The sequence below is a fragment of the Pseudorasbora parva genome, chromosome 12, assembly GCF_024679245.1.
Source record: "Pseudorasbora parva isolate DD20220531a chromosome 12, ASM2467924v1, whole genome shotgun sequence".
NCBI lineage: Eukaryota > Metazoa > Chordata > Actinopteri > Cypriniformes > Gobionidae > Pseudorasbora > Pseudorasbora parva.
This window is the reverse complement of record NC_090183.1, coordinates 28,513,060-28,525,224: the sequence shown is the minus strand read 5'-3', so window position 1 is coordinate 28,525,224 and position 12,165 is coordinate 28,513,060. Positions and strand designations below refer to the sequence as shown.

At 33.7% G+C, this 12,165-nt stretch overlaps 1 protein-coding gene across 20 annotated transcripts in view; it reads right to left on the bottom strand.

The window, feature by feature from the left end:
* The window catches only part of dlg1a (discs large MAGUK scaffold protein 1a), a 167,489-nt gene that overhangs the window by 45,883 nt on the left and 109,441 nt on the right, over window positions 1–12,165 (bottom strand). For 13 of the 20 annotated variants that reach the window (XM_067459705.1, XM_067459709.1, XM_067459712.1 and 10 more), the window contains 6 exons: window positions 9,480–9,533; window positions 4,745–4,795; window positions 3,722–3,846; window positions 1,203–1,372; window positions 950–1,086; window positions 4–148 (listed from right to left, as the gene is read on the bottom strand). In XM_067459705.1, coding sequence (XP_067315806.1) covers window positions 4–148; window positions 950–1,086; window positions 1,203–1,372; window positions 3,722–3,846; window positions 4,745–4,795; window positions 9,480–9,533 — 682 coding nt within the window. Of the gene's footprint in view, window positions 1–3; window positions 149–949; window positions 1,087–1,202; window positions 1,373–3,721; window positions 3,847–4,744; window positions 4,796–9,479; window positions 9,534–9,686; window positions 9,835–9,972; window positions 10,072–12,165 lie in introns of those variants that run through there. The other 7 variants (XM_067459706.1, XM_067459710.1, XM_067459717.1 and 4 more) reach the window with 3 other exon arrangements.

Here is a 12,165-nt window from a genome sequence, read left to right as displayed (position 1 = left end):
TACAGCTGGTGACATCGGGAGGAACGTAACTATCATTCATAAAGACACTAGTAGGTTTCGCCACTTTTAAATAGACGACATCAGGGGTGTTTTTCAAGGCAGCCACGGCATCTTCATGAGTGACGTCTTCAAGGCAAGCAGCATTCACCTGTAACACATATACAATAAAAGTGTGGGGTCAGTAAGATCTTTTAATGTGTTTGAAATGGGTCTTATATGCTCACTGAGGCTACATTTATTTGATCAAAAACACAGTAAAAACAGTAACTTTGTGAAATATTATTACAATTATAACAGCTGTTTTCTGTTTAATACATGTAATGTATTCCTGTGGTGACAAAGCTGAATGTTCAGCATCATTACTCCAGTCTTTAGTGTCACATGATCCTTCAGAAATCATTCTATGCTGATTAGGTGCTTAAGAAACATTACCTACTATATCAATTGTGCTGTTTAATATTTTTGTGGAAACCATGATACTTTTTTTCCACAAATGTTTTGTTTTTATTGATGATTATAAAGTTATGTGCAGTTAAACATCTATGTGAAATAGAACATACATTATAAATTGAATGTATCTTTTCTGAATAAAAGTTTACATTTATTTAAAGAAGATATTATTGATGCCAAACTAGTAAGACGAACATAAAACATGAATGCCTTATTATTTAATATACCCAACGTACAATAATATTAAATTGATAGAAGAACAATCAAAAGTCAGTTTACCTGATGATGACTAAATTTGTTGTGATTCATTAAAATTGATTATCACTAAAGGTCAAATGCAGGAGCTCTAAATGAATAGTTTGTACATCTAATCTAATAAAGTTGCATACAATTAAAAAATGTCAATAAAATAAAAATGTATTCCCTCCTTGCATAAATGCACAATGACACTTCTAATGTTATTTACTAAATTCAGGAAAATAGAAAAGTTTTTACTTACAGCCAGAAGTTTATCCCCAATCTGCAGCCTTCCATCTTTATGGGCAGCTCCTCCCTCAATGATTTTGGTGATATAAATACTGTTGTCCCCAGGAATATGTTGGTTCCCAACTCCTCCAGCTATACTGAAACCTAGACCTGTCAACAGAGGTCAAACCATTTGCTGAACCATTTCCTAATGTGATTTATAGTGATTGCACAAGAAGAAGACCTAGGCTTTTATTTTGTAATCTTTAGATGAGAAATGGCTTTACCTTTAGGACCTTTTACCAGCTTTACATCCATTATTTTTTCTGAGACGGCTTTTCTTCTTCTTACGTAAAGTCTGACAATGCAGCCTGCCTCCTTCAGAGCCTCCACAGCATTGCTGTGAGTTACGTCTCTCACGTCTACATCATTTACCCGCAGTATACAGTCATTAACTCTGTACAAAGAGAAAGAGGGAGAACACTGACTAAACAGTCAAAAGAAATCAGTATTTATCACAGTGATAAAGTGACATTTGAAGTACTTACTCCAATAAAAACACCAAATGTGATCATAAACATATTATCTTTCATTGTTTTACACCACAGACAAAAACTGCATGTAAGAGAAGCAACAGCACAACTCCGCTTTGTTTTCACACTAACAGGGCTGCAGTTCTATACAGAAAATAATGTGATTTCATCAATTTCCATGCCTTCACCGTTATCAGGTAGAGGCGCTATTACACATCTTCTGTAAGAGTACAGAATCTCCTGATTAAAATGCCGGCGAAGAAGCAGCAGAAACTAATAATATCATATAAGCAGATGCATACGTAAAAACACAATTGTCAACGTTAAACAGCGTATAAATCAAAACACATGTTATTGAATGAAATGTCGACCCAGGAAGAGCTGTAGGACAGTGAAGCTTTGGGGTTTTTGATGGACTCTATCTTCTTCATTTGTTTTTTGATCAGCATTATGAATCCAATCTGGATGTAGTCTTAAAGCTTTTTGCTCAAAATGTAATTTCATGAAAATTTCCCACATTCAAGTGTTATAAAAATATTTGATAAAATGCATGTTCAGATATTTACATAAAATATCATGTGGGCCATGAAACTTGTGAAAATCATCAAAAACAGTGACATTGACTGGCAAGAGTTAAATTTTATGTTTACATTTACTTAAGACATAACCATATGTTTACGATAATACTCAACAAAGTATTTTGACATAGTTTTGAGTGAATATTTACGTGTTGTGAGAGTTCATATTGGTGGCATATCTGCAGCATATACACCGATAAATCTGCTCATATTGGCCGATAAAATCAGCAGATCGATAAATCGGTTGGGCTCTAAAGATTATTATCAGGAGTAAGAAAAAAGACAACTCCTACATCGTGTAATCATCATGGCAATGATTCGGATCGCCAATGTCCCGCGATTTCAGCAGTTTGACAAGCAATTCGATTCATGAATCAATACGCTGATTCATAACGGTTCAAATCTTTATTTGAAGATTGGAAACAAACAGGGAAGAGAAGACAATGCTGAATAAAGTCGTAGTTTTTGTTATTTTTGGACCAAAATGTATTTTCGATGCTTCAAGTGATTCTAACTAACTAACTGATGTCACATATGGACTACTTTGATGATGTTTTTATTCCCTATCTGGACAAGGACAGTAAAGTGTGCATACACTTGGATACGCTCTCGGACTAAATATAAAATATCTTAAACTGTGTTCCGAAGATGAACAGAGGTCTTAGGGGTTTAGGGTAATACATTAGAGTCATTAATGAGACAAATGTCATTTTTGGGTGAACTAACCCTTTAATACATTATTGCTCCTAAGCACTGTATATGTGAATATTAAAAAATATATTGCTTACAACAAATTCATGATTGAATAGTAGGGTAATTGTCGCAGGTTTTATCAGTATAGTCTGTCCGTTTATTTGCTTGCAACCATAAATGTCTGTTTAGCAGGAGCAGAAGAACAGAATTCTTAAAAAAAAAAAAAAAAAAGTCAAATTCTGACATCCAAAGGCACAAGACCTTTTCCCTTTTATTCTGCGGATCTCGCCCATTTTCCACAAAAGGTTTCCACAAATAATATAGTTTTCAAGTTTGATAATAAGAAATGATTCCTGAGCATCAAATCATATTAGAATGATTTTTGTAGGACCGAACATTGATGCCGAAAATGTATTACAGAAACAAAACAAAAACAAAAAAAAGAATAACAATTGAAGTGTTATGTAAAATTGTAACCATTTTAAATGTCCACACTAGAGCAAAAGTATAAGTGCAGAAATAGTTTTAAAAAAAAAATGAGTGTGACAGTGTGAAGGTGTTTGAAAATGAGCTTGTACCACGCTCTGACAGAAGCACCAGGAGCTGCCCGAGGGAACGTGGACCTGTATGCTAGCATCCTATGTGCTTAGCAGATTGCAAAAGATTATGCTGATGCATTTTTACTGCATTTTAAATGTTTTCTGCTGAATTCAGCGCTCTACGTATGGCAAAAAAAAAAGCTTTAGCAGTCAAAACTACCAACAACTACACTTTTGCTACTTTAGCTACACATAACGGTGCTACTTATGCTGTTAACTTGTAACCTGTTCATACTGTGACAACAGCCGTGACGCAAGACCACCGTTTAGGAGCCACGACCACAGAAATCGCCACGATCGGACATCTTTCATCTGGGACAGCTCAAAATCGCACAATGTGTTCTGGGCACAAAACGACATTAATCTGAATTTGCCCTTTGGGGGTAATAACGTATTCTCTGACCTGAGTCTGCCATCCTGAGCGGCAGCTCCACCTGGGATGATCTTGGTGATAAAGATGCTTGGGTCCTCGCCGATGTGGGGGTTATCGGTACCGCCTGCAATACTGAAACCCAGGCCCGAGTTCCCCTGTAGGGAGGGAAAAACACATATCAAGTTTTCTCGAGAAAATGACAACCAAAGAGAAAAAAACAGACCTTTAAGCATAATGACAGTACTAAATACAAAGTGAAATCAAAGGAGATATGTGTGCATGCAAATGTTATTTTCTGATCTGTTAATTTGATTCAGATATGTGACTCTGGACCACAAAACTAGCCATAATTCACAGATAGATGTGTGGCAATAGCCAACAATATTGTGTGAGTCAAAATGTCAGTTTTCCGTTTATGGCAAAAATCATTAGCATATGAATTAAAGATAATTTTCCATTAAGATATTTTGTAAAATTTCCTACTATATATATATATATTATATTATATTATATTATATTATATTATATTATATATAAAAAATGTACCCTCATGACTGGTTTTGTGGTCCAGCCAGTGTCATACATAAATTTCATTCAGTACAGTATAATGAGAATCTCCAAGTTTGCAATAGCTTGTTAACAGATTAGGTGTAGTACATTTAAGTTTTATTTATAAATGTCGTATTACAAATAGTATTGTTTATTGTTAGTTGATGTTAGTTAACATATATTGTACAACTTTCAATGTTAAGAAAGCCCAAGTAGAAACGAAATGTGTAATAAATTATGTATTGTCATAACATGTAGTTCAAGCTTTTTTTTCACAGTCTGTTAACATTTGAATCTCTCGTCTCTTTCAAAAGGCAACTTAATGGCAATTTAAACCCCTGAGCATGAAAACGTTAAATCTCTTTTCATTGTACAGTTATGATGTGGTTTTATTCAGAGCCTCCATAAAAATCACATCTACCTTTAAATAGTATGACATTAAATGTCAATCCTACTGGCATTGTAAGAAATTCCAGCCATTTTTTCATTTCAGCATAATCTTACCCGTTCAAGTGTAATTTCTTCATATTCATAATCAGCTTCTGTTCCATTCACCTGAAAGTTAACAAAAAGACTTTTGTCAATATACAACATCAAAATATAGACATGCGCAAACTACTAATCATCCCCCCAAAAAATGTATTAGTTCTGCAATTTTTGAGTTTTAAAGAATTTTTGTGATTACTTGATTTGACTACATTTTTTTCTTCTTTTTTTCCCCGTCTCAAAAATAGTGGTGTTGTGAACATTTATGTCTGCCAGTTCAAGTTATTACGATTGTTTCCTAAAGTCATTTACACCAGTATTTTCGTTTGTTGATTTTCTCACCCTTTGGCAATTAATTTGCATTTTTTAAAGTGTTAAGGAGCTACACTGTAAAAAATTATTTAGAAAAAAAGTTACCTGGTTCCCTTAAAATTTTGAGTTCATTGAAATTAAAATTTTGAGTTAATACAATGACTTTTTTTTGAGATTCGACAACCTTTATTAAAATATTATTAAAAGATTTTGTAAGCATACTGGGTAATTGTGTGTTTTTTATTTCTGATGACGCAGTGAAACATGCCAAATATATTTATCAATTTTTTTATGTGGTTCAGATACAATCATATTTTGAGTTTTATTTATTAAACAAATTTCCTTCATTGTATCAACTTACATTTTTAATTTCAATAAACTCAATTTTAAGGCAACCAGGTTACTTACTTTTTTAAGTTAAACCAACAAAAAACTAAATTTACATTGTAGAATCAAAAAGATAAATCTGAACCAAATTGGTTTATTTCCTTACAATTTGCACCACAAGTAGTCTATTATTGGAATGCACAGATGTATTAATATAGCACTGAAGATTATTACAGACAGACATATAATACCCACATTATACAACAGAAAACAACAGCAATAAGACATCAGAGGACAGTTCATTCTGATCTCCTCTCTCAGAAAAAAAAAAGCTATCACTGGGGTACTAGTATCCTTTCAAAAATTACACCTTTGTACCTTGTTTATCCTTAAAGAGTGCCTATTAGTACCTTAAAAAGTTAATGTTAGTACCTTAAGTGTACATTTTAGTATTTAAATGGTAGATATGAGTACATTTTGAAAGGGCAAAGCAACAACCTTCTAGTCTCTCTTGAATCCATTATGGAAGTGACTTAAACTGCAATTCATTGACTGGCCACTTGAGACAGGCTCCAAAAAGAAGTCAATCCATAGAGCCATAAAGATTTTTTTGGGTTATCCAAGAGTGACGCGTGGTGGCGCTGCCAAAATGGCGACGGTTGGCTGCGCCCACTTTGGGCTTCGAAAATGCTCTTCAGAAACCAAAAGGTGATGTCACAGACACAACATCCATTGTAAAACAGTCTATGGTTCTGGCCAGTAATAGTTTTGTTAACTTTTTTTCCGGAAGAGTGTTATTGCTGCTGTTTTGTTGTTCATTAGCAGAAACATTAACTTAATAATTTGGCTTGATGGTTATGTTTTCAACAACCAATAAGTATTACTCGCCGTTCCTTATATAGTATATCCACTCTGCAGAATACCTCAGATTTTCTGCAAAAATATGCAGAAAGAGTGAAAAAATTATAATTCTGCAGATTGCATCTGGGACTGATTATGGGCAAAAATAATCTTATGTAATAAAAAGTTGTTGCTAGGAAAGAGCTCTAATTATGTAAGAACAAACTGTTTGGAAAAGTCTCAACTTTTTCTCTTTCCACTCCTTGAATTTCACCTCTACTGGTTCTACAGTTCTTGGCGCTACAATACTCAGGCAGCATTACATCTCTCGCCAATTACTGCGTATTTCAGCCAGAGAGGCCACAGAAACTAAATCTACGAAGCACACTGGCACTAACTGTCGGCTCCACACGAACTGCAGTCCACTCGTTTTCAGTGTTCTTGGTTCAGTACAAGTTAAGCTGTATCACAAGCATTTGAAGCATAATGTGGATTACCAAAGTAAATAATTAAGACTTGTCCCTTAATAAATGTCACACTGAGACACTTACAGTGAGAGTACACCAATGAATAAACTTTAAAATGCACTGTTTTAAAAGTAACCGTAACAAACACCAGTATGTGAAAAACTATATCCAATCTTTCAACTCTTACAAAGTCATGACCATGTAACACCCAGGAAACCCCAGTTTCACATGATATGGGCAAGGATACCAGAGAGAGAGTGTGTACATGGAGCAAACATCACTCAGAACGAGTTGAACTTGAGGTTTCATTTAAATGAGGCTGGACTTGGTAGAGAAACTGTTGGGCTAAATGCTTGAGATGAATGAAAAACTGCACACTGAGACCAAAAATCGGCATTAACGCATCAGCTTTTAGATGTTTTTGTGGTTCTGGAGGCAAAGCTTCTAAATGACATTTAAAAACCTTAAATACTACACATTTTGCTCTCTCCTTCTGTAACTGCTGCTGAAAACATCTGTTTGTGACATCAGTGGGGTTGGGAGTGGGGTTTAAAGGGGGGTGAGAGATGTACGTCAATACTAACCCTGCCCAATACAGAATTATACTCTAATCATGCCACCAGCCCTCAGCATGATACTGCAATAACATTTATGCTATACTTAAATGCCGTTTGCTTTTGTATAAATTATTTAAAGGATATATTCAGTTAGGCATCACTAAATGCAGATTGTCAGTTATGAAGTTAATTCCATTTAAAAAAAACTTTAGATTTTTTCTTTGGGAACTATTTTCAGGACTGCTAAACTGTATGCTGGTGATAACATGGTGCATATATAGCCACAAACAACCAGCCGCATGGATCAGAGCCAACACAGGCATTTACACGATCAATATCAGACTATTACTACAGTACATCTACACAAGATGAAGAACAATCAAAACAGGAATAGGCGTACATGCACAAGGAGTTGTTCAACATCAACACTGGACTTTACTGTATATTGCTTAAACTTAAAATTTTTGTATACCACAAACCAGACTATAAATCCACCAGCTGCACTGCTGGCAGACTCAGAAATACTTGACTCCCAGAGTAACACAATGCAGAAGAATCAGGACTTGTGTGTTATTTTCCAGATAACATCCAAACTTAAAGAACAAATGTACCAGAATTGTAACCATGACCATTCAAATTCCTCATTTTATCTAGTTTTCACCTTAATTACAAGCAAGTATTGTTTATTTTTACAGTCATTAATGGGTGAATCTCCTCAATGTTTTTCAATTATAACTCAAGTGCAGAGCTACTTTTTTAGGATAACATTCACAACGACTGAAACTAAAGCCAAACATAAAAACGCTGACAACCGATGATCTTGGAAACAAGCAATGTTGCAAGAGAGTGAAGCTCCAACACTGATAATGTGGAGTATGGAGTAATGAGGTCAGTCAAGAGTTCCTCATGGTCATTTCTTTATAGACTTCAGTTCTATCTCATTCAGATAACTCTTGTGTTCAGAGTGAGTCTTTGATGAAGTATGACAGAAGTCAGCTCAGCAGGCTTTCTGGCTCTGGATGTATAGGATTATCAGACGCTGCTGAGACTGAGAGAAGAATGAGGTTGAAGAAGTGTCATGGCACCCTGATAAATGTCAACCACAGTTAAATCCCCATGCAAGCTAGGACAAGGAAACTCAATAACATCTAAAAATCACATATACTGCTGAGGAACTTCAAAATATAAGACAAAGAAATATAAAAAAACGATATTACATTTCTTAATATTAATGACTCTACATTTAGGAATAAGCAGAAACTTTTTAAATTGTAAATAAAACTTTTAATAAGTAATTTAAATAAGTAATTAAATCTGTAAATATTTTTGAATCATAAGACTATAATTTGGTATTCAACTGAACCTTAAAAAAAAAAACACACAAAGAATAATGCACAGCTCTAATTTGCTTATTTTCTGGCCCATGATTAAATTAACTCCCCATTTTCAGTGTCATTACCCATTATTATTGTGGGTTTTTGAACACCATATTGCAGCCAATAAGCATCCTCACAATATTCTTAATTTTGGTTTACAAATTAATAAGAAATTAATACTTTTATTTCGTAAGGACGGATTAAATCGTTCTAAAGTGACAGCAAATAATTTTCATCAAAGAATAAATTAAAAAAAAGGAAATCAGGGATTCTACAAATATATTAAATGAGACCATTTTCAACATTGATAATAATACAGAATATTTCTTAAGCACCAAATCAACATATCAGAATGATTTCTGAAGGCTCATGTGACACTGAATACTGAAGTAATGGACTTCGCCATAGGAACAAATTACATTTTAATAGAAAACGGCCATTTCTATTGTAATACTATTTCATAATATTACTGTAATAATTACACATATACATATATATATATATACATATATATATATATATATACACACACACATATATATATATATATATATATATATATATATATATATATATATATATATATATATATATATATATACATACATATATATATATATATATATATATATATATATATATATATATATATATATATATATATATATATATATATATATATATATATACACACACACATATATATACACATATATATACATTTATATACATATATGAATATATATATTGAGCTTTATTTTAGCAAAAAAATAAAATAATATTCAATGTAATATTTAATATTTTTTAAAACCTTAAAATGATCTCAAAGTGCAATACATGAAAAGATACATCACTTTCATACTTTTGGACTTACATAGGGTGAGGTGTCAAGGCTTTCTGTGTTCACCACCACCGGTGCTGGGCTTGCCTGCAAAAGAAACATTCATTGATACTTGAGCTGATATGAAACAAGACCCATAACTGTGCATATTGCTTCTTGTCCCCACTGAGAATGAAATGATGAAATGACCAGTTAACTATTATAAAGATTAAAAAAGACCCCCAAAAAAGCATCACTTACTCTTGGCATGCTGATACAGTATTACTTTGGCATTTGCAAGAGATTAACAGCACAGCCTGTATCCATACACAGCATAACATACTGCAGAATATGCAATACAGTGGCATAACAAACCAGCGCAGACCTAATCCTTCAGCAAACATGTATCACACGCTTCACTTGCTCAATTGCTTTTGAGGTACAAGTGCGCATCAGCAATATAATATGGCATTCTCTCTGTAATCTCTCTAAGTCAAGAGGACCATCGTTGAGTGGGTGGAGTGAAAACATGAGAGAAAAAAAAGACCTGTGACGTGGGTGCTGGAATGGCAGTGGTCTCGGCTGGGACGGGTGGGATAGGGATCACAGGGATTATGGGAGCGGAGGGAGGAATGACATCTGCCTGCTAAACAATGACAGTGGAGGTCAAAGGTCAGACCAGATGAGACACAGCAGTAGTTATTTTCACGAATTCTCGTTAAAAAAAGATCTTGTAAACAAATATTGAACAGAATTCCGAACAGAGAGGGTGAAGGTGATATCATGGAAACAATACAATAAATAAAATAATCATATGAATGATTTAGCCTGTAAAATTAAGACATAGACAAAATGAAGACTTGTTAGATTTAGAAAGGGTTAATTTTTTTTAAATAATGAAATTATAAATAATAACCTTATAAATTAGAATAATAGTAAAAAAAATGTATACTTAAAAATGTATACTCAAACAATATATACTCTCATGTTACTTATTCTGCTGCATTTTTGTCAGTGAAACACAAAAGGACAATTATTATGGTTAATGATTTTCATTTTAAAAAACAAAAACAGGCATAGCCACAGTGAAATATTGTTAAAAACCACTTGAAGAACCGTCATAATTCTCCTTTTGTGTTCTACAGACAAAAAACAAAAACAAAACAGCATACAGTTTTAAAATTATAAACTCAAAATAATATGAAGGAGCTTTAAAAAGTGTAAATTGTGATAGAATCCCCATCAATGTAAATGTCAGGATTTGTGATGCTATTTTGAGACTCGCTCGAAGGACAAACATTTCTTCAGACTTAAAGGAAGTGTATGTAAGATTGTGGCCAAAAAAACTGGTACTGCAATCACTTTCAAATGGCTGTAGAGTGGTGTATCCCCCTCCCTCTGTATGCTGAATCACTACTGACTTTGTGATTGGTCAATAGGTGGAGGGTGGAGCTTCAGGCCAATACATCAACATCAGTTTAGAGCTGCAACAACAACTTTTAAATGACAATATCCTGGCCAGACTATTGTTGTCAGTGAAGTATTTGAAATTAACATAATTCCTTAAAGTCTAGTGACATAGCAGGGCCATTTTATGATTAATTGAAATACATTTCTTACATACTGTTCCTTTAACTATTAAGTTGACCGTGAAACGCACAAAAAATGCCCACAGTGTTTCAAGATTCAGAGTGAAAAATAAACCCGGCAATCAGCATCCTGTTGTGCAGGGCTAAGAAGGATTAGCTCTTCCTTTTGAATAGGAAATTAGCTGCCAAGATGTCAATCAGCACTTTGTAAGGTTTAGTGAGTTTGTCATTTTCATTTCTGCAGGTTGAAATGTGTGCCAGCTACAGAAACTTCAGACTACACACCTGAACTAAACAGTCTACATTATAACAACTGCTAGACGAAACTGAAGTGCACTGTGATCATTTGCTATTTGGAAAATGTTTAAAATAAATTATGCAAATCATTTCCACTTTACAACCATATGGAACAGTGACCATTTCCACAGTTTTGATCCCAGGAGTACAGAGCCAAGCACATTAAAATATATTGTGGCCATGATTTAAGAATTAGTTCCCATAACTTGGTCATTTGTAACCCACATTATTAATTTGTTCTTTTGTTTAAGTAAAATCGTGGCCATGCTGTACTAAAAAGTTGCCTTGTTGGCCACAATGTAACTAAATCAAAATGAATAAATTAACTACAATAAAAGTAATAAGCTAGGGGAACAAAATCTTAATTCGTGACCACTAAATCTATTTTTTTTCTTTCTTTCTGCATGTCACCGCATGTCGGGCTTTAAAACCATTAGCCATCACCAGTAGATTTTTTGTTTTCTTTTTTCCTGATATACATCAGGGAGTTTTTCATGTAGACCGATGGGGCTCTAGGGGCGGGATGGGGTGGGCGTGGTAGGCTACTAGAATGAAGGAAAGTTCATTTATGTTTAGGATAACTAATGGAGTGATAACTTAATGATGGAAGTGCAATAATTCAAACTGTTTAATAAAAAGAATTATAAATTAAATGGGCAAAAAATATTTTATTCTTGCCACCCTAACTGTGCTGCCTACCTAATTCGCCACCATTTATATTCTTTATAGGCATTTCAAAGAAAGCAATTGCAATAAATAATTATATGCTTTTGAACCAAACAAACGATTTATCAAAATGAAAAAAAAAAAAAAACTAAATTATAATTAATAAGAAAAGTAAACAAATAAGTATA